General features: G+C 39.8%; 2 protein-coding genes across 2 annotated transcripts in view; one reads left to right on the top strand and one right to left on the bottom strand.

Moving 5' to 3' along the window:
• Window positions 1-23106, bottom strand: part of LOC132198735 (26S proteasome non-ATPase regulatory subunit 1) — a 51867-nt gene that overhangs the window by 12732 nt on the left and 16029 nt on the right. The window lies entirely within an intron of this gene.
• LOC132198809 (5-hydroxytryptamine receptor 2B) lies at window positions 7318-22621 on the top strand. Its single transcript, XM_059623045.1, has 5 exons — window positions 7318-7457; window positions 13569-13784; window positions 18213-18445; window positions 18946-19162; window positions 20917-22621. The coding sequence occupies exons 1-5, from the start codon at window positions 7397-7399 to the stop codon at window positions 22083-22085; spliced, it is 1896 nt and encodes a 631-aa protein (XP_059479028.1). The 5' UTR covers window positions 7318-7396; the 3' UTR covers window positions 22086-22621.

The raw sequence follows: 23106 nt of genomic DNA, 5'->3' as shown, positions 1-23106 counted from the left end.
TCGGCTGATGATGCCATGCCAAGTTTGCGACCGAAATGAATTTCTAATGACAATGACTTAGTTTGGGCATGTTTTTCGCAAAAGAACTTTCTTCTTCATTTGTTGAAAGGCTCGTTTTTCCCTTCTGCGCGGCTTACGGCGCTTTTGGCTAATTTATTCCGCATTGAAACTTTGTTAGTTTCGCCGAGTTGTGCTTGAATTCCTTAACAAGCTAAACTTTGGTACACTTTTGCTCGTTTTCAAACTAAAATTAACAAAAATTTTTATCTTTTGATTTCTTTTGTTGACTTGAGAGTCAATTAGAATATCTCGGTCAGCGATTGTTAGGAAGTTAAAGTGAATTAATTAAATAATTATATGTATATTAATTTTGACCCAATGCGACGAGTTATTTTGTTTCTTTGTCTCTGGTGCATATGGTGGAAACAACAAAACAATGGATGAGGGCCGCGAGCTCTTTTCATTTTATATACTTTTTACAAGGAGAGGCTTTTTCGACTCCTTTATTTAATTTGAATGCAGAAATTCCCCCTCTTGTGTGAGCAATTTAGCACCCCGCACGCTCGGCAAAAAGTGCCGAATTAGTCCAGCGGGCGAGAGAGTGTTCAAATGAATAAACAATTTTTACTTGGCACCGTGACAAGTGGAGTCGGCAGAAGAGCGGGCCGAGTGTTTATTTACTCGTTTTGTTACTCGCGGATTTGCATTTCGTAATGCGCGTGTCGCTCGTTTGTTGTTGACGAAGCTCGCCGCCGCGTTATGGATTGGCCGGACGGATAAAATCCGCAAATTGCCATGCTAATTGCCAATTACGAGTCGGCACGGGGGCGATAAATCCTCCACTTCTTCTTCTATTCTTAAGTCGGATCAATTATAGTGTTTGTTTGGAGACGCGATCGTGAACGGCGACCGCGGAGGCGACGAGCCGGCTTTTCTTGCCCCCACAATCCGCTCGGCTGCTGGTAAATTTAATTAGGGCGCACTCTCTGTTTGCGTTTAATTATTTGAAGAGCTTTTTTTGCTCGGCAAGCTCCATTTTATGGTCGCAAAGTGGCAGAGTGGGAATATTAGGATGGATTGAGTGCAAAACAAATTAATTAATATTTTGCAGGGTTAAAAAAAGCAAATTTTACAAAAATATTCCTCTAGCTCAAACTGATTGCGAAATCAAACATGGATGGATGTAAAAATATTTTGTATTAACTCAAAAATATGGAACGATACAAAATCATTATCATTATGAAGAAGGGTCAACGTAACTAAAGATTTCAATTTAATTCAAGTTGTTGCCGGAAATGTTTTTTTCTTTCAATAAATAACATAAATTATTTATTACATTTATGAAAATTAATTAAAATAGTCACATAATTAAATATTTATTCTTTTAATAAAACTCATCAACATTTCCAATCGGAAAGAGTCTAAAATGATTCGGGGAAAAAAGTATTTTAATTTGAATTTCTCAATGAAATTTTTTTCATTTTAAAATGGTTTAGTTTGTGCAAAATAAACAGCGATATTGACGGTTATAACGTTACTGAAAACAGAAATAAATAAATACAAAATTCCCTTTAATGGAAAATTCCGAATTGTCAACAAATTTGTACTGGTGGGTGAAACATAACGAGTGGGTCCACTTTCCACTTTGAGACTGGAAAGAGTGTCATCCCGATGGGGATGAGGAGGAATGTTGCAACTGGTGCGACCGACAGCGATAGAGAGCAAATAACGCGCGTGCCACTGCCGGTTGGAGTTTAAAAGGTCCTGCCAGCAGCCTTGTAAAGCATCGTTGCCGTTTGTTTACCGCTTGATAAAACGGCACCGATCGCGTTCTGTTGCTTTGTTGCTCTAAAATGGCGCTAATTAATTAACAAAGAGCTCTGGCTTTTGTCAACAGTTATTGCAAATAGAGCAGCTATTTGACTAAGATATGCTTCGGCGACCACGAGATTGAACACCGAGGCTTTGTTTTCGTGCGGCGGCACGCGAAACTCGCCGACTCGCGCGCTTTAAATTCAATTTATCACGTTGAGCGAAATGGCTCTCGCCTTTCAAGCCGAGGAAGCGGAGGCAAAATTATATCAGGCAACTTCTCGCGAGATGAAAAATGTTATATTTTTTTACACAAGGAGTCTGCGACCGACAAAATTCCACCCTGTCGATGACACATTGGAGAAAAGCGATCAAATTGTGTTTATTTACGCTCGAACGGGGCAGCTGCGATTGAATTGCGAATTAGACAAAGCGTGAGCGGCGAAGGAATTCGGCAGTTTATTGGTTTATTGGCTCAGCACTTTTATAAACTCTACATTTGCAGGATGTTATTATAACGAACACTTTTTCAATTCAGAATTCACCCATTCAAACAGAAATGAGCTAAAAGGAACACGAAAAGTGCCTGCCAATATTTGTATTCCATAAATCAATGTCACTTGTTGTGGCTTCCAAAAATAGCTTGGATTGAATATTGTTTACTTTTAACTTCATTTCTTTTGTTGCACAGAAAATCTGAATAGTTTCAATTTTTACATTTTATTAATATTCTTATTTTTCAAATTCCAGATTAAAATATGGATGAAAATGTATGAAATTTGATTACTTCTTGGCGGGCATGTATTTTATGTTTTGCGTTTTAGTAGAGAGGAGTCGTTTATTAAACACTTTTTTGCTCGCTAAGAAGTTCGACTCCATCTCGACTCTTATCACTTTCCGAAATTTATTCATTTCCGAGCAGAACCAAATATTGTTTATTTTTGTTGTTCCGTATATTTATTTTTTGTTAGGTTTCTTAAAGATAAAAAAATCACCCCTGAAAGGAAGTTGTAGCAGCAACAACCGGTCGGGCCAAGGGGAATAATCTTCGGTTCTTCCTTTCCGTCAAAAAGGAAGAGCAGAAAGCACTCAGCGGCGCCGGCAGCCGACTGAAACTTGTGCTGTCAAAGTCGCACTGGGAGAACCAGCCACTCTTTGATATTGAACTTGCGAATAATCGGCCCTCGGGGCAAGAAAGAAAGTCTGCCAAATAAGAATTAATTGATTGTCAGTGGGGGCGGGAACTGACTTTAATCTTCAGAGTGTTAAACAAATTATTGCACTCAAAGCAGCAAACGTAGAAATTTCCTTTGTATTGTAAAATCTGTTTCCAGAAAGAGCAGTGAACTTATAATAATTGATGTTTAGGCCAAAGGGCAAAAACTTTACAGATTGCTTTGAGAGGGTTCGTCCTACGCGATAAGAAACAGGAAAACGAAACACTGACTTGTGTACGGAATCTAAATTGGGCAGGAAAAGTTTGCATGTTTGTTTTGCTAATAAACAAACACTGTTTTGACAACAGGCACAAGCTTTTCTGGCATTTCGAATGGAGACGTTCCAGAATATTTGTTTATTATTGATTTCTCCAATTTAACAAAATTGCAAATGAATGAGCTGGACGGTATTAATACGTCTTATATGCAAATAAATATAATTCAAAATTTTCCCCGTTCTTTTAAATAAACTTACTCATTGTCTTTACGGCAAAAGTTGCGATAGAGGGATTAGAAAGAAAAAAAGAATCTGAAAAAAAAATAATATTGGAGTAAGAAAAAAAATTAAAATTTTCAATACCACTCTCAAATTGCAAATATTTCAGATTTTTCATACACTGCCAATCGCTTTTTGAAACCGCAATTAAATTAAAAACCTATTACTGTATGAATATCCAATTATACAAAAGGCAAATGGGATCTTTTTGATCTCCGAAGTTTTTTAGCAAAATTCTTGCTAGTGTGGTGCCGTTTTTTCCCCACAGTTCCTTTCTTTTCAAATAAATCGTTTTCAACAATGTGATGTAACAATGTAGACAAATAAACAATAATTATCACAATACTTTGGCATAAGAATTGTGTTCTTCAATCTGTATAAAGCTCATTTTTAACTTATTTTAGTTCAATATTTAGGAAAAGATTATTATATGTAATTTTTTTTACACCAGTTTGGCGAGTGCAGAATTCCCCTTCCTTTTTGTATTCAATATTGCAAGCTGATTCCAGGCTCATTTGTCACGAGGCGTAGACTGCAATAAAAGTGGCCATTTTTCGCGCGCAGGCTGCGTCGCGTCATTCTCACGCGACAGGGGTGGTTCCCAGGTCATGAAAAATGAATCTGGCCGGGGCCGTGCATGTGAGTTGCAATTCGAGATGGCAACGAAAACACAAACGCGCGCGAATTCCACCGTCGGCCGACGAATTTGTTAACTGATGAAATATTTGCCAGCCGCCTTATCATTGGTACGAATTTCTCCCGTGACCCAATTGCGTGAATTTTTTTTATATTAATAGCCAGGTGGAGAGCGGCAGAAGAGCTTCTTTATGCGAGTCGGAGCGCGCGTGATTCAATTACATTAATTAGCGGCCAACACCCACGACCTCAAAATAAAACGCTATCGGAGGCGCGCGCGCGCGCGCCCAAGTGGATTATCGGCTCTTGATTATGCAGCCGACTTTTTACAACTCAAGCCGCAACCCCTTTTGCACGTCGCCGACGGACACGCCGCTTTTTCCACTCTTCAGCACAAATTTCCATTAAAATCTTATCTCTGATACGGCGCGTCGTGCTCTTGTATGGCGCTCGGAGATTAATTCAGCACCGAAGCTGTTCGACAACTCGAGGACAACATGCCTGACGCTTTCATTTGGTGGTAAACTTGAAAATTGCTCTGTTAACTACAAGGGACTGCGTTTATCTTACACAGATAGTGATGATAATTATTAGTACATTTGCAGGTAAAACTAAAACTTTCACAATTTTCAATATTAGCAATTATTTGACTGATAAACAATCGAGCCCCATTGTTTAATCCAAATTAATAAATCAATTTTTTATTTGCATGTGCAAATCCTATAAATATTTTAGTCAAGTTTCTAAAATAATTTTCTTATAAATAATTCCAAAAACTTTTAAACCTTCTGAAGAACTAAAATTTAACAGTCGTATTTGAAGATTAAAAATAAAAAATGAAAAAATTCAAAATATAGATATTTTCTTTTCTTATTTATTTTTTATTTATACATATTTTTGTATCGTTTATTTTGACGAGTTCCTTCATTGTGGCAGGAAAAGTTTTGTAAATTGTGGTGATCATTACCGCTAGGATTTGAGCCATCAAGTTCAGTGTAACGAATATGCAATCATCCAGCACGATCACCAATGCTGATTATTCAAAATTGTCGACTGCCAAGGTCGATTTGTGTTTTTGGTCAAACCGGATCAAACGTTTATTGCACGTGCAGTCGCCCCCAATTAAATGTGAAGGGTCTTCTACGCCTAATGAGTCATTTTATTCACAAAGGGGCTTGAAAATGCACGTCCAACAACAGCGGAAAGTTTGTGAAAATTTCCTCTCAGGAATTTCACCTGAAGATGATTTAAAATCATTCAATAAAAAATAGAAAAAGGCAAAAACTTGGTCTCTGCGCTCCGGTTTAGGGAATGTTTTAATGTTTTAAAGTGAACAAGAGCAATACTGCGGGGAGAGTTTAAAGGGCCTGCTAATCTCGTGCGTCGGACGTTCGGCGGCTTCTTGATGCGCGAGTGGAAATAAACTCGCAGTCAGTCACAGGTGCGTGGCCTGACCTTGGGCGCGGGGTAAAATTTAAATTTTGAGCCTCTGCCAGAGTGGCTCGCCCGAGCCGTTCGAGGAGCCAAAACACAAAGTTGCCTTGCACTAATTAAGCCGTCGGCGCGCGGCAGGTGCACTCGCCGCCCCGCGACTTGCATCCTTATCAGCCCTCGTGCTGTCCTACTTGGCCGCTGGGGTGCAAAATGAATACGGAAACTTTGTAGGGCAATTAGAGCGATTGCTTTGGTGTATATTATTTTCCTTGTACAAATTAATTTGAAGTGTTCATTAGTTATTCGTGCTCGTGAGGAAAGTTGAAAAGAAGCAAAATGAAATTTGAAAATATTGCAAATTATATACTTATTGTTAGTTGGAAATAGAATTTTTAATAATGTTTTAAAAATGATTCGTATAAAAATATCAAGGAAAAAATTTGAAGCTAGTGATTTGTGTTATATTGTATCTGCAAAATTAATTTGTACAGATTCTTTGCAGGTTAAAATTATTGGTTAATTAAGCGGTCGAAAAAAGAAAAAAAAAAACGCATGGATAAAAATTAAAAAATGTTTCTTTGCAAGCATCCATTCATATGTTTGAACAATATCGTGTAAAATTATATTAAAAATGGAAGCTTTTGAAATACAACGCAAAAATGTTTGAAAAAATCCGCGTTCTCTCTAATTCATAAAAAATGGCTAAAAATAAACAAAACATGAAAGCAGCTGTCTGCGTGCTGGAAAGGGTCCTCTTGCGCTGCAAAACTACGCGAAATATGATCGCATTGCTTGGACGAGATAATTGATTTTTAAATAAACATGCGCCAAAACACGCTACAAAGGAAAAAAAAACGTTTTCGTTGCTTTTACATGGCGCATAAACTATTTTATGGTACATCGCAAAAATGAAGTGCGGCCGCAGCTATTTTCTTTAAATAATTTACGGCATAATCTCTCTTGTTCCAACCACAATCTCTAGAGGCAAATAAAAGTTTGCAAAATTTACCTGCGTAAAATTTTTATACGCGACGTAATGATCATTACTGGAGACGCAAAACGCGCTGAATATAAAAAAAGGATTTATTTTTTATTCAGAGGATAATTTTGTCAATATAAAGTTATAGTTCTATGCGTTCTATGAATAAAAAGTAACAAAAAAACTGAACAAAATAATGCGACTATATTTATAATTACAGAATTTTTTTTAAACAAAAAGATAAAAATAATATGTTTCAGGTAAATTGAACAAATATTCTCGAGCTCGGAATTCATTTATCAGAATTCTCTGTTTTTGCTGAGTTTTTGTTTATGGTTAAAGAAGACAATTTCAATTAAAATTATATTATTTCATCTGCTTTTTGAGCTTTTAATTTACACCTCAATGAGGTGGTACTTTCATTTTTCGCCAACTCGGAAAGCAGCTCAATTCTAAACTGCCAGCGGAATAATTTTCATCTAAATTGGAAGGATTGACGGCGACTGAGTGAAATTGAAATAATTGAATTTTCCACCGCGGTGAATCTCCCTCATTGCGAGGCAAAAGGCGAAACGATGCACACGAGGCAAGGGCTTAGCGGCGATTCGTTTGGGACGGAGGCCGAAAAGTATTTATTTTCAGGTGCACGCCGGCCGTGATAAGGCGTGTGTGCGCCTGCTCGCTGGCTCGGCGGCGGCGGGACTCGCGCTCGCCGCGACGCTCAGTGAGTGCCCATCCGTCCACATGTGAAGTGAGATGGAGCAGCAGCAGCAGTCGGAGGAGGCGCCGCCGACCCTGACAGGGTAGCCTTTCAGGGTAGCCATGTGCAACTTGACAGCGTCGAACAACTCGTCCAACTGTTCCTTGGCAGGCGGGTCGCCAGGTAAAAATAAATCAGAGTTGAAGAGGGTTTATTTTCGTAACAACATCCAATTTGCCGTTGACCTCCGGCGGAAAAAGACCGTCGCCGCAGATTTGATTGTTTTCCCGCATTTTTCCTGTGTATTGTCGATACAAGTTAGGGGCAGCAATCACAGTAAAACCACCCACGGCCTTTCAATAAAGTTTGGACAAGTAATCAATGTTTTGTCAGAATCAATCTGAATATTATGTAGAGAAAAAACAAGCAGGGCAAAACAAAGTTTTCTCAGATTTTACTTTGGCAGTTTGTTTAAGTTTCTTTCCTTATTTTTAATAATTTTGAGATGTAAATTTTATAAATATTATAAAGATATCATATCAACATAGTAGAATTTATGGGCATAATTTGAATATAATTATTAAAAAAGTGGAAAGAACTTTTATATTGTTATAATTATTTAAAATGTGAAGCATCCAGAAAATAGCGTTTCAAAAAGTATGATTTTAATTTCAACCACAGGTTTAGAAGACAAGCTCAAAAGTTATATATTTGTATTATGCGGGCAAGAAATGTTTAAAAAAAATTAGAACTGCAATTAAATATTATGGCTCTAATGGCAATTTAAGCTGAATTTAATGTTTGTAGGTGCAGAGGGAAGAACAATTCACAGCTATTTTTCCATCTTATTTGGGGGAAATTAAAAAGTTAACTATTTGAATTCTGCATCCCGTGCCGTAAATGGCAACTTGAGCTTGTTATTGTTATTGCAACACTTTTATTGTTTTATGGTGTGACAAAAATGAACATCCTCAATTCATCTGTTTACATTTGCCTCAGGAGCAAAGCAAAAGATAAAAAGCAAAAACTTAAGATAGTTATTTAAAATTTATCAAGTATTCCATTGAATGATAGATAATAAAATTAATAAAAATATCAGCAATATAAAATTTTAATAAAAATAAAAATTACTTTAGAAGCGTTTTTGAACGAGTGGGTTCGACTGTGTAATACCGCGTAATAAAACAAATATATATCAAATCTAGAAACAAACGTTTCAGATTCGCGTCCAGCAGGATCAATTACTTTTAAAAACATATTCTCAATGATCACAATGTTGTTGTATTCAAACTTATGAGAGATTTCTGATTGTGCAAGTAAAATTTGTAGAACGTTCCGCTTGGCATCAAAAGGGATAAACTAAATTTAATTTTGTGTATAAATAAAAATATAAACTCAATCTCTACATGGGATTAAAATACGACTATGATGTATGAAAAGGGCAGAGTATATGGAGAGCCATAGGAACATATCAGTACCATTATGTGACATTCAACGCGGCTTTGAAGGGGTGCGAATAACTTTTATGTAAATCCAGTCGCGCAAACACTTTTTTGCCCAGTGAAAGGGAAAACGAGGTTGTGTGCTTTTCGCTAATAATAATTATAAGGCATAGAATGATAACCCGGCATAATTACGAAACCCTGTGTGGCTGGCAGCGGTGCCATTCAAAGGCTCTGTTTTTGTCGTGAGAGTTATGTCGAGCGTAAAAAAGGTCAAACAGCGAATGGGGAAAATTTCTCCGTCTGCCGGCTGAAAAGGTGCTTTTCCTTCATTATTCCAGCTGCGAGCTGAAATATCACAACATTGCAGCAACATTCGGATTCTGCAATCTGGGCTCCACAGTAGAGTTCAATTTCCTCTGTGATTTTCTCCAGCCCTTTGATCACACAGACTTGGCAATATTGTGGCTTTTTTTCAGCGCACCCGTAAACAGCCCGGAATTTAATTTTCCTCCGTCAGCTCGCAAAATAACGCCGAAAGCACTTTGTGGCGGATAAAAATTTGCACACATATCTGCTCTGACACGTACTTGCAAACAAACACACGTCCGTGTCACTCGGATCCATTTCTCAGCCGGTTTTATGTATTTTTTTTTTATCGTCGGACAATCCAATTAATCATTCAGAGTGGTTGGTTGTTCCCGGTTGGCCGAGCGGCGCACGAAAAGCCGAACGTAGGCAAGTCGGTATGCAACCTGCTCGACAGAGGTACCGAGCAGGTTGCGTTTCCTCACTAGCTCGCCTGCCTGCCACTCCAAGCAAGCAAGCAAGCAGTTCGCGGAAATTCGAAGCTGGCTCGCCTGCCGCATAAATGGGACTTTAGGAGCACGCAGGTTCCAACAATGGGCGACTTTTGACAGGAAATGAGATACACTCGAGCCTACAGCAAGCAAGCACGCCGGTCCCTCTTGTGCAAATAACAATGTGGGGCGGGAAAAAAAACGACCGAAATTCTCACTGGTCGTAAATTTGCAATAATTGGAGCCAGCGTTTATTAATCACCCATCGGGGGCGAGTTGTTTTATATTGACATTTACGATCAAACTGTGGCTGCGTGTTGCGGTTGACATTTGAATGTTTTTGGCGCCACAGCCAACTGATTGATTTTGGACGCAGATTATTGAGTTCCAGCTGTTGAAAAAGGCAGACGTGGAAATGGGCCGGCAATTGTGGCACATAAGGAAGGCAGACGGTGACAGCACCAGGGGATTGCAGCCGTAAAGGCCGGGCTTATTGACTTTCGTTGGAATAACAGTCGCGCCGAGGACAAAGAAAACGGATGTCACGGAAAATGTATCACCGACGCAGAACACCAAAGCGATTCACTCCCCAAATAGATTAAAGGGGAAAATTAAATGAGATCTATGAATTTCAATTTAAGATCAATTTAAATTTGCGGTAACTATGACCATAAATTAAATTTGGAACTCCTACTAGCAGACATTTTTATAAAATTTTATCTAGAAAGTTTATTTAACAAAATTATTCAGCCCACTACACATTTCATTAAAATGTCAAAGTTCAAAACTTTTTACCAAAACACGGGCATGAAAATTCATTAATTAATTTTGATTTTGATATGGATATAATGACGCTGCGAGCAAGTGCCATTTCTCTGCTGGAAGTTTTGATTTCCTGTTGCCAGGGTCGAAAGTAATTACTTCAACCTATTCCTTGAAAGGGTCTCTCGACAAATAGGATCGGTCACGTCACTTTCACTCTCTCCGCGCCGCTCGACGTCACACCCTTTCTTGTTCGTGACACTGTTAGATCGCGCCGCATGCAAATGCAGTCGGGAGTGATTTGTCAAAATAGAACGGCGCGGCGGCAAATTAATTGCGACTTGGACGTGTGCCTCGGCAGCAGCCGGGACGGCGCGTGTGATTTATTTGTTCTTGGCCGCGAGACCGCTTGTCAATAATCGATCTGTTTGCTCTTTTTAAAGTCATCATTAAGGCGCTTAAAATACGCGCGCAGAAACAGAGCGAGAGAAGAAATTATAATGGCGTCCTTCTTGAGTTACTGCCTGGTTTAATGAAGGGCACCACTCGCCGATTATTTCTGCGGCGGCAAATTTTGCTCTGGCGCCAAAACGCCGAGTTTCATTCATGCGGCGCTCGCTCGCTCGGTCGCGAGTATCGACGCAAATAGCGGCTGAAAGAAAGAAGCACGAGTTCCCACGGCACCAAATTCAATAGAAAACTCGTTTCCAGTGTGCACCTCATCAGGCTTTAAAACTGTAAGTCCTGCAGAGGAGAGCTAGCGAGCCGACTTTAAGCTGCTTACAAGTTGAAATTAATCGTGAAATTCAGCGCGGCGAGAACACAATGCCGTTATTCGAAAAGTTTGAATTAGAGAGAAACCAATCCAAAGTGGCTGTGCAAGCAGATGACCATTTCGCACAGAGTAACTCTCCCTTTCATAAATAAATAAAAACTTATTAGGAATAAAAAAATGAGCAATTTTGGACTCAAGGAAATTAATAAAGTTTCATCAAAACTAAAATTATTTGCTCTTCTGAAGCAATTTCCAGGCTCAAAGGAGTATGCTTCAATTATTTAACCAGGAGCCACTTTGGAAAAAAAATTTAAATTTATTTGCTATTGAAATTTTTAATTTCATTTTTATCAAAGTATATAAATCAGTAAATTTCACATACCTCGGAAAATCTACAAAAAATATGTTAAAAATTTTATTTTGTAAAATTTTTAGTCATTCCATTTATTTTTGTTAAACTGAGAAGTGGTGAGATTTGAGGTCTAAGTCTGCCACATTGCCACGAGCTAAACGGTCTGTTGAACTTGTAAGGAAATTTCTCTGTTTGCTCGGCTGTACTTGAAGAGTTAACCAAGCGTAAACACGTGTTTGTCGGTGAGTGATCAATTTGCGATCAGTAAAGGGTCTCGCTTACGTACTTTAGAAGTCGTCAAAAGTTAGAGGTAGTTACGAACTTCCACGCTTGGTCAAACCCTTGAATGAAGTTTTAATTAAACTGACATCATGCAATGCGAATCTTTGCAACAAAAGAATACTTTACAAATATTCTTGTCCGACCAATGAAAATAGACTAATGGAATTTTTCACGTCAGGCCACACACGCAACAAATGTCAACAAAGTTATGGATGGCCATATGCAGGCAACACCACCACTCTGTATGCTAATTAATTCAGAACGATTTAAGACCGGGCGCAGTGCTGTGAGATTAGCAAAGCAAACCCCTCTCCCTGGCGGTGTCCATCAAAGTATAATGGCGGCGGCGAAAGAGCATGCCGGTGTATTTTGGGATTTCCATCAATTTCCATTAAAGCCTCCTGCAGCAAGCACGGGATTCCAGCAGCCGCCAAAAGTGGGAAGCGAGTCGAGAGCGAGTGCGGTGATTTGAAAAATATGCCGAGGGGCGCCTCAATTAATACCGGCTGATCGTGTTTGCCGAATTCGTGCTCGGGCCATTATTATATTACCGCAGGAGAGCCAACACAGAGTTGGTGAGCGAGTGATTCAAGTGCCATCCACGCTGGGGAAATTCTCTTTTAATTAATGTTTACGGCGCTCCGGGCAAATAAATTCTACCAAGCGTTATTTAAGGTGGTCATTATGCTGCGCTCGATGGATGAGATTGTACGATTTGCTCCTATAACTATAACTATAACTTTGCATTCAAGCAACGCCATGAAGCTACTTATCCCTTCCAGAAAATGCTTTTTATTTTATTAACTGACCGGAAATTAAGAAATATTTTGCATTTGTATTGTTTGTAAATTTGAACACTAAATTGGAGATAAAATGCTGAAGTAAAAAATGGTTGAATTATTTTAATTTGATGCTAAATTAATATTTATTATCTATTTCAATACAATATTAATTAATTAAAATAATTATTAAATTTAATAATGTTTACAGACATTTTACTATTGCTGTTAATTTTACCACATTGATTACATTCAATTGCTGAAATCAATTTATTTAAAAAAAAAGTAATTGTTGGAAAAAACAGCACGAATTTTGCTCAAACTTCTGAGAGTCGTTTTCAGCAAACCTATCAGGGGTAAAAGTGGCTTTAATTAAACACTCAAATTGAGCCGGAATGGATCTGCTGGCGGTGTGAATTGTGCTCACTTGGCTCTGAAACGCGCTGGCTAATAGCAAAGGCAACACCAGCCAGTCTGTAAATAATCCATGCGCTCTGCGTATGATGGCCCGCGGCGAAAAACATTGATCAAATCGCCCCAATTAAAATATCATGACATTTATCTTTCCAGCTTTTAGTTCTTCAAACGTTGCGTGCTTAGCCCCTTTCCGAAGCTTTTTTTCGGTCAGCATTAATCGTCCGTCTCGCGCTTTGTGCAATGCCGACAAATGTAATTGGACGCTAATGAAACACAAAGAACAATAAACAAACATTTACATCCCGTATCAATTTCACTTTGTGCGATTGAACGCTCGCAGCTTTTTTAATCAGCGCCCACCACTGAAAGTGAAATTTAAAAAAAAATCCAATAATCCAATTAATTTATTAAAAAAAGACGATTGAGTTTATTTTGTTGATCAAGCGTTTAGTATTAAAAATATTTTTCTGCTCACCGAGTACTAATAATAGTCAGTTTTACGTTTGTTACTTAATTTTGCTTGTGGCAAATAAAAATTATAAAAAAGGTATTTATTTGAAAATTATCAATAATTGGTCTGCAAAATTATAAAATTTCATCCCTGTGGAAATCGTTGGCCAATATATTTATAATTTATATGATATTAACAAAAAAATTGATAACTAATTTTTTCTTCAAATTGCAGGAGGAGGGGAAGAGGAGCACCCAAACAATTACTGGGCACTGCTGGCCCTGGCCCTGGTGGCGGCCACCGCGGCCGGCAACATCCTCGTCTGCCTGGCCATCAGCTGGGAGCGGCGCCTGCAGAACGTGACCAACTACTTCCTCATGTCGCTGGCCATCACCGACCTGATGGTGGCCATTCTGGTCATGCCACTCGGCATCCTCACTCTGGTGCGAGGTCAGTTACTTTGCCGCAACAAGCCAATTAAGTGAAATTCCTGCGGTGGCGGAATTAGATTTTTTGAGGCAGGCGCACTTTCTCACGCTTTTTTCCGGCGGCTCGCAGCCAGGGGTGGAATTAACAATGAAGGCCCTAAATCTTGACGTCGCACGTGGGCCGCTCTTATCTCGTTGTTGCGTCACGCCGCCGGCCGCAAAGAATCTCGCCTGCTTGTTGTCATAAATAATCACGGAGCGACAAATTATTGCATGCGAACGTGCCGCGTCAATGTGGCCATAAATTCGCTCGTGTGCCAAGCAACAATAAGCTCAATATCGTGGTTCTGAGACTTGGAAAATCATCCCTATTTGAAATCAAAGAAAAATTGTTTTGGTTCATTCAAAATTTTCGTACTTTTTAGGATTTTAAAACCATCGAAAAATAAAATGAAAATCTTAATTTTCTTGTGAAAATTTTTCTAAACAACAATTAAGCTGTTAAATCCAAAGTTTCCCAAGCGGAAGCCAACAACTTCTAATTTAAAGATGAGGCTCTTGAAATTTTAGAAAGTTAATAAACAATTCTAAGAATTATTACCTATTATCTTTTCGATGCCTAAGTTGGAAGTTTAAGAAAGTTGCAAAAATGTTTTTATCTAAATAATCGTCAGAAGAGATGGCTAGATTTTTACTTATAACATTTTTATTTTCCTTTCCTCAAGAGATGTGCTAATTGTGAGCGAATGAGTCGAATTTCAATGAGAAATGAGGGGAACGCTCGTCCTTTTGTATTAACTTCTACCTGCAGCCATCTTTCCCGGAGAATTTTCTTCTCGTCGCAGTCCTCGCACAATGGTCTTTACAAGTTGTTTTTCAGCCGCTCTGTCGCACCACTGTTCCGCCACACACCACCATCCCTCTCTGCAGTTAAATTGCGTCGGCGAGAGAGAGTATGCAAGATTTGGTAAAAAAAAAATTGCGGCTCATTTCGCTCCATTAACTCGAGTCGCATTAAAAGCAGAATATAAAAGTTCGTCTCTAACAAATTATGCGATGATTTACTAGAGCAGAGTTAAAAATTTTCGACCTCTGACGCGTTCTGGCACGCTTCCCGAGTGAAATAAACAAAGGTGTTGATGAATAAAAAATGATGTACTCGACGACCGCAAGCAATTTAGCACGGAAATTGCAAAGCAGGAAAGCGGTGGCGGGAAGGACTAAGTATGTTTTTTCTTCTTTCGCCCGAATCCAAACTCATCGTTGGGGTGCAGGTGTTTTAATTTAGCGCAAACGTTTCACTCTGCGTGCGACATCTTAATCTGCCTCTCCTCAAAATTTATCATTCCGTCGTGTTACCTTCTGGGCATTTGAGAGCGAATGCGTGTCGCTCCAAAGCGCGGCGCCCCGACCGGCCCTTTTTAATGACAATTTTCCGCCTCACCACCCTCGGCGTATTATTATTTTTTAACCGCGCGGAAGCTTTTATACCAGGGCGGACGCTTTAAACTATACAATAACTTTTTATGCAAACAATCTGGTATTCAAAGTAACACGATGCGTGCGTGGATTCTCTCTTACACGCCAAATTGTCAGTCTAATTGTGTCATCCGTGCAGCCTGACTTTTTTATTACCCACGAGAGCTCGATGCTGCCGCCGGATTACTCAACGCAAGTATATCTAAAGACGCGCGCCTCCATTCGCCGGTTGACTCGATTGCCATTAGACGTAGCTTTTTCCTAAAAAAAAAGCGCACAGATGAAATAAAACTGGGATATTCCCAATCGGTTTCAGCCGCCGCTTCACTTGCCGCTTTCCCCAAAGGTGGACTCTTTTTCGTATTTTCCTCATGCGCCGTCACTTTTTTTATATTTACAATCCAGACCTGGTTGACATTGATGAATTGTCGGCGCAACAAAGGAACAACCGAGCAACTTTTACTGATAAATATTTTTTATGCGTCATTATTAAACAAATTCCTTTCTACGGCGATCGACCCGAGGCAAAATCACAAAGCGTGCACTTCTTTACTTTGCAAAAAGAAAAGGGAAACAAAGCAAAAACGTTGTTTGCTGAAAGTTGTTTGAATAAGGTTGGCTGAAATTTTGATTTTCTTCTTGCACACTATAAAATATTTAATCTTAAGAATTGAAAATTAACTTTATCATGTATTTAAAAAAAAAAAAAATAATGTAAATTCAGAAACTTAGCGAGAAAACTGATGCTTGGAAAATGAATTAAAATGTCAAAATTATAACTTTTAATTGGAAATAATTGGATTTCTGTTTAAAAATATTACCTACTTAAAAGTGGAGATAAGGACATTTTTATTCATTTCCAAGCATAGGTTTTCTCGCTCAGTTTCTGAACCTACCTTAAAATTTCTTTTGAAAAATTAAAATTAAAACTTGGAATAAACGAATCAACGCAAAAGCTCTACACTAAAAATTACAACAAAAAACACGCTCACAAATTAACAGCATTTATTTTATCAGTAAAAAAAAAATAATAATATTTAATGCTTCTCTTGAATTTCTCCGTGATTTTAAATCTGTTAGCCTCATTTTTTTTAAGCGTGATTTTGTGTGGTCAAAGACCAAGTTTAATGGCCCTCTATCTTTATCAGCGACGCATTTCCGTCCAAACCGTGAGCGCCCGAATGCGATTTGGTAAACAGGAAGCGGACGAAAAGCAAATTCAAGTCCCCTTAACACACACTCGCGGCTATCGATTTGATCTGCGCACCCGCAACATATGTTGCAGCGGCGTTTATCTGTGCGTTAGGTAGGCTGAGCCGCGGTGCGAACGCGACCAACTGGTTGCATAACCTCGAACGAAGCAGTGCATCACGTACTTGGAAGCGAACAATAATTGAGCCGAGAGAGCTGCGCAGCCAGAAGGATTAAAGCAGACGACTTTCGGCCGCTCGGGGGCTCCGGTTTCCATTAGCAGTACAAAAGCCTCGGCTGGAGGCAGGCAGGCCCCAATTAAAGATGAACGGCACTTTGAAATAATAATATCGCGGCACTGCATATTTAATGCAGTCGTTAAGCGAAATTTATGGCGCAATAAATTAGTCTGCCGACTGCGGAATGTGTTGCTCTGCGTGTTGCCTTCATTTTTCATTTTCTCCTCGGCGGCGCCGACTTTGCCTATTCCGCGCACCCAAATTTAAGAACTTTGCCTCGCGCACACTTTGTGTTTGCCTTGCCAATAGAGCGATGAAAGCGGGCTCGGCAAAAGCATCCCCTCGCGTTACATAAACTTGTTTAAATGCAAATGCTGGGCAAATAAATAAAAATGAGTCTGCGGCTGAAATAATTCGCTTGCAAATTTAATGAAAAGAAGAGACGCGGGCGGAAAAGCCACTTTGGTAACTCTCACTCGCGCGCGTCCTCGTGTTGCGAGCATCATTTTTAATGACTCGCCAGAGCCGCTTTTTATTTGCTTTGCCGGGCCAAGGCCGAGAAAGTCGCGACGCTCTCTTCAAAATGGAGACATAAATTATTTTTTTTTGCCCTCCCTCTCGTCTCTTCACATAACTTTTTAAAATATGGTGCGCGAAACTGGAAAAAAATGAAGAGGAAATTGCAATTTCTCAGTTGCTATACGAAAAGTCGTTCCGCTTGACATACTTTACAGACAATGTAAATCATGCCGCGCGCGTCTTTCGATTTCCCTTCAATATTTCATTTTAAGAGGGTTGCGACCCTCAGCGTTCGCTCTTCTGCTCCTTCCTCTTCGCGTGTAAGCAGATTTGTCCCATCGCAAATTACGTAGCATCTTAAGTGCACGATAATTCGATTACGTTATGGCGGCGGCAGCGAAATGATGTTCTGCGCCTCTCGGGCAAAGCCTCGCTCCTGCTTTTCACACTTGTTAATGACGAGCACGTCACCTTATAACGTGATAAACTTTTGGCCTGCCTTAATCAATGTGCAGCCATTAAAGAACTAACGCATTAATTTTCATCGGAGCGAGCTTCCTTTAATCAACCAGGACGCCATAAAAATAGATAAGATAAAAACTTTATTAAAATTTTGACATTTGAATTTGCTTCTTTCTGCACGCCCGCGTTTCATTTTTTGATGATTTGCAGTCAATCTATCTATCATGTTACTATGGTTTTTAAATCACGTAAGATGATTTGAGCCTTTTTGGTATGCCAATGCAGTCTCATGAATAAAGAGCACGCGCGAAGCGGAAACGCGTCGAGTGGCGGAGCAATAATGAATATGGATTTACGGGTGTTATAAAAAAAAGCGAACGACTTTTTAACCTCGTCGTTTTCGTCATAAAAACTCACTCGAGTAAAGCAAACTCGCGAAAATAAATTAGTTAATGGCCGCAGTGCTGCTTTTATTCTACAATTTTTATGATACCACTTCAGGCGCCCCCCAGTGAACCGTCAGGAATGTAATTTAATAAAATTTGGCCCCATGTCCCCAGGGTTCTTCCCGTTGCCGAGCGAATACTGCCTGGCGTGGGTGTGCCTCGACGTGCTCTTCTGCACGGCCTCCATCATGCACCTCTGCACCATCAGCGTTGACCGCTTCCTCAGCCTGCGCTACCCCATGAGATTCGGACGCAACAAGACCCGTCGGCGCGTCGTCCTCAAAATCCTATTCGTCTGGCTCCTCTCCGTCGCGATGAGTTTGCCGCTCAGCCTCATGTACTCGCAGGTGAGATTCGACTGCCTTTATTGCCGCGCGGCATTTTAATAATTCGCCCCGTGTGAAATATTACGCCACTCTAATGGCGGGGCAATAAAGTATGGGCGCGCAATAAAAGGGGTTTGTTTTCTTTCTCGCACCGTTGCCCTCTCGCTTTCTTGTCGGCTCTCATTCCGCCCGGCTTCAGAAGTGAGCGAAAAGAGAGGAAGCCTCTTTTGTTGTACTTTTAATTAAAGACCCCGGCGAGTGCAGGTGAAATATATATATATATATATATTCCAAATCTTGCCGCAACAATCGCGAAGCGGGCGAACGTTTTCCCACTCTTTGTGCGTCAAAGGCTCGACGGAATTTTCAATTTAACCCTGCCGCCGCCGGGGTGAAAATGAAAAAAAAGTGGCGCGAAGAGGATATATGTACGTGTCCTGAATCGGCAATGCAGCTTTAATAATAATTATGTGCCGAGTGGTGTGCATTATTAACGCGACACCTCTCTATTATTCTGGCAGGACCACAGTTCCGTGCTGGTGGATGGAACGTGCCAAATTCCGGATCCGCTGTACAAGCTGATCGGCTCCATTGTGTGTTTCTACATTCCACTGGGGGTCATGCTGCTGACCTACGCGCTCACCGTGCGCCTGCTTCACGTCCAGCAACGCAATCTGGGAATGGGCACCACCACGACAGGCAGCGGAGGTGGAACGCCCGCAGCCGCCCCGACCGCAGGTAGGCCATAAATTTCCTTTTTTCGACCCCCAAGCAAATGCGAGCCGTTGATTAATGGACGTGTCTTGTGCTAAAAATACATATTGATGCCTTTTCGCTCGACACGAAATCAAACAGGGAGGGCTCGTATGAAACGATTAACTCTTCGCAGGACCCGCAGCCGGTGAAATATCTTGCAAAGAAATTAAGAAAATAAAAGCTGATGGAGATTCTTTTTTAAATTGTAAATATATATAGATTTCCTTTTTTTTTTGGTCAGTTCACAAATATTTATTTTGACTTTACAGGAATTGAAAGTTAAATAAATTTATTTATCAATTTCATTTCAATATTTTTGGGTCATTTGTTAACTTCAAACTTCAATTTTATCAAATTTTATTGTTTTATATGAAATGACTTAAATTTTCATAAGACAAAAAGCTTTGTTTTCATTATGTACCTTAATTTGTATTTTTAATTACATTGAAATGCTATAAATATGAAGTTAATTCTTCATTACCTTGAACTATTTTTAGAAAATTGAACAAAAAGCTTATTAATTTGATAGTCGTTTCCTTCCACCTTAAAAGCCCCCTTGTTGTTACAATTTCAAATTTCTATCGTAACTGCCGTTTTAAATTTGATTAATTCAATTCGAAAATTGATTAATTTTCAATATTTGAAATGTTTTGTAACTTGGAAAAATATTTAAAAAAAAAATAATTGATTGAAAAATAATTTAAAATAATGGGCAGAGTACTCTATTGAAAAAAAACCCGTGAAAATATAAATTTATATAAATAAATAAAAAAATATTTATATTTTTTATTTATTTATTTTTGCTGATTTGTAGATTTAATTTTTTAGTCAGTTCTCAAATATATTTTTAAGCTTTATAGGAAAAATTAATTTTATAAAATCAAATAAAGATATATTAAACTTGTGACGTAATTTCGCGCGAACTTCAATCGTGGACTACCTATTACTCTTGCTGAAATTTCCCGTGTTTGAACCGCGGGCTCAAAGGCCGGGCACAAAACGCGCGAACACACACGGTGGTGAGAGCGGCCTTTGTTGCCGTTGAAGCGCACTCGTGGCATTGTTAATGAAAATATTACACCCACTTTCTTGCACGGACGTGAGCGCGTTATTTGATCCTGTTGAGAGAATACCTCCTAGAACGACACTGCCGTTCGATCTGCTCTTGATCTCTGACCTGTTAATGCACAAAAGCTTTCCTCACTCATCCGGCTGCTTTATGATCCGCGATAATATCCGACTCGTTATCGTCAGCGTAGGCGGAAAAATTGCCTGATGAAAATTCACGGAATCAAAGGGAAGAGAATAAATTTAATACCGAGCGCTCGGCGCGCTCGTTAAGCGTGACTAGTTCATTTATATGAAATTTCCAGCAGTCTCTGACTAATGATTTGCACATACGTTTTTCTTCCTTTTTTGCTCCACAATCATTTTTATACCAACTACAGTTCAAAAAAAGATTTATCTTAACTTGATAATATAAAAAAAATGGTTCAATTCGTTATTGCAATTAAATTATTAAATAAAACTTGATGGTGCAAATGTAATAAAATTATTTTGAATAAAGGAAAATTTTCTCTGATATTTTCACATGAGGTCTTGTGAATTTTTCTGGCTTTACCTCATTGTGAGCTTCAAAATAATACATTTCTACTAAAACTACGGGACTTTCACCATTATATAAATATAATATCATGAATCAATTAAATTTTTAATAATTTTTTTTTTAATTCCAGGAAGTCAATGGGAGAGCAACTGGTATTCAACAGCCTCGACTTCTGCTGCTCACCACATGCAGGCTATGCAAATTCAAACGCCACCCATATCGGATCGACGCCGTTCCACTTGGCGCCGACTTCTTAGCAAAACGCACTCAGGCAATTCCTCCTCAACGACAGACACGGAACTCACGGAGCTCAGCATGCTGGCGGCCGGACCCCAGCCTCCTCCGGCCCCTGGAACTCTGGACCCCGGTGACCTTTGGCTCCAAGAGGCACCCCTTCCCACACCTGTTACAATAACTGCTCTGCATCGCTTCGGAACAGAAATGCTCCGGCTATCTAAGGGTTTGGAAACGTCCCGGCCAAGCAATCTGAACCACTGGAGTGAAGGAAACTCAGAGGAGCAGACAAGCTCCGAGATGAAGGGTGATGGCGATTTGGAAAAGGATGCCGAAGGAAAACCGCAAGCCAAGGATGGCCCGAGCACAGGTGAGGGGTTCTCTACTTCAAACGCAGCGTCAGCTCCCGAGGAATTCCCACCAATTGCACCGTGCACCTGTCCCTACTTTGGCAACACCAAGAACAGACGCCCCCCACCCACTGCTCAACCCGAACTAGTAATAGTGCCAAGTCCTCGCAGGGCTATTTCCTCCCCTAGCAACCTGCGCAACCAGGTGCAAGTGTCCTGGAGCGACAAACGTGGCGTGGTTTCGTCAACAGTGGCGCCGCCACAGCAACAGGCGCAGACGACGCCACTGCTGCGGCGAGCAGTCACCATGCGCTACTCCGGAGGACACAGGGCTGCCAACCTGACCGACTCGCCCATGTTGCAAACACGAGCTAATAGTGTTCGGCCACCTCACAGTCGCCAGAGCAGCGTTTCTCGCAACTCGAGTCGCCACGGACGCATCCTGAGGCTCGAGCAAAAGGCCACCAAAGTCCTGGGAGTTGTGTTCTTCACCTTTGTGGTTCTGTGGGCACCTTTTTTCGTTTTGAACCTGGTGCCAGCGCTGTGCAGCGAGTGCGAAAGACACATTAGTGTTGGGGTTTTTGACTTTGTCACGTGGCTAGGGTACGCCAGTTCCATGGTGAATCCCATATTCTATACAATTTTTAACAAAGTGTTCCGGCAGGCATTCAAGAAGGTTTTATTGTGCCGGTACCGACGAAGGGTAGTGAAATAAAATGTAATGTTGCATCTCACCATATATTCTATGTTTGACTGTTTACGTGTGCAAACGCAGATCTCATAAAAACCTGTTAGCCAAGCACACAAATCCTTCGTTTTGTGTTTAGAGTAAGAAGATATATTGTATGTTATATTTACGTGTCAGTAGCATTTAATAATCTACGCAATTTCTTGTAGAATTTCCGTTGGATAATAATTATTAAAAAAAAGGCAAGAGTATAATTGTGTCCAGGTGTTAAAAATATCATTCCCAAAATCTAGCTTAGGTCCGGCTTTTTGTGATAACAAGTTTTGATGTATACAAAAGTGACACATCCGAGCAATTTAGAATCCGCCGCAAGTCTGACTTGCTGATCCAGAGAAGTAGGACATTTTCAATCATGTGAGGTGCCGCCTGCGTGATAAGATTTGCTAATGTGCTCCCTCAGTAAGGCAATTATAAACGTTAAGTCGAAAAATTGGTAAAAAAAGAGAGAATATTGAAATTGTCTTGTTTCAGTGTTGAATGCGTAATAAAATATTTCCATTATATTTATGTTCACAGAAAAACATCTTTGATTTAACGATAAACGATGAATACCTTTTAATAACCAATTTGCAGCTGAATATTTAAAGTTCTAATTTACGCATGCCGATAATTAGTTAATATTATTATCTAATTGAGTTCAATATCATGCATCAAACTTAAAAATTTCAGTACGAAAATGAAAAAATTTAAGCTATAATTTTAGACCATGTTTCTAAGAGGAGATTTCTGCAATATTATTAAAAACGCCCTGCTCCTGAGGGCACAGCGGTATCACAAAAAATTCAATGGGAAGAGCGAGGAAGGTTTATTCGTACATTAATATTTAAAAAAAGCCTACACTGTGCATGGTGAACTAGGCAAGCGTCGTACAAAATACTCGTCGACTCCCAAACGCTTTGCGTAGCAATTTTCCTGGTTGTTGGAGTGTAAAATTTTGCATAAGCGGAGGCGTAGCACACATGCTATTTATTTTATGGACGCTTTCGAG

The sequence above is a fragment of the Neocloeon triangulifer genome, unplaced genomic scaffold (genome assembly GCF_031216515.1).
Source record: "Neocloeon triangulifer isolate White Clay Creek 2 clone unplaced genomic scaffold, ASM3121651v1 ptg000013l, whole genome shotgun sequence".
Taxonomy (NCBI): domain Eukaryota; kingdom Metazoa; phylum Arthropoda; class Insecta; order Ephemeroptera; family Baetidae; genus Neocloeon; species Neocloeon triangulifer.
This window is presented reverse-complemented; position numbering and strand designations above follow the sequence as displayed.

Coding starts and splice junctions, on each gene's coding strand:
- LOC132198809 (XM_059623045.1), top strand. CDS start 7,397: ATGTGCAACTTGACAGCGTCGAACAACTCGTCCAACTGTTCCTTGGCA. Junction 18,446..18,945: donor TCAGCCTCATGTACTCGCAG/GTGAGATTCGAC, acceptor TTATTCTGGCAG/GACCACAGTTCCGTGCTGGT. Junction 19,163..20,916: donor CGCAGCCGCCCCGACCGCAG/GTAGGCCATAAA, acceptor TTTTAATTCCAG/GAAGTCAATGGGAGAGCAAC.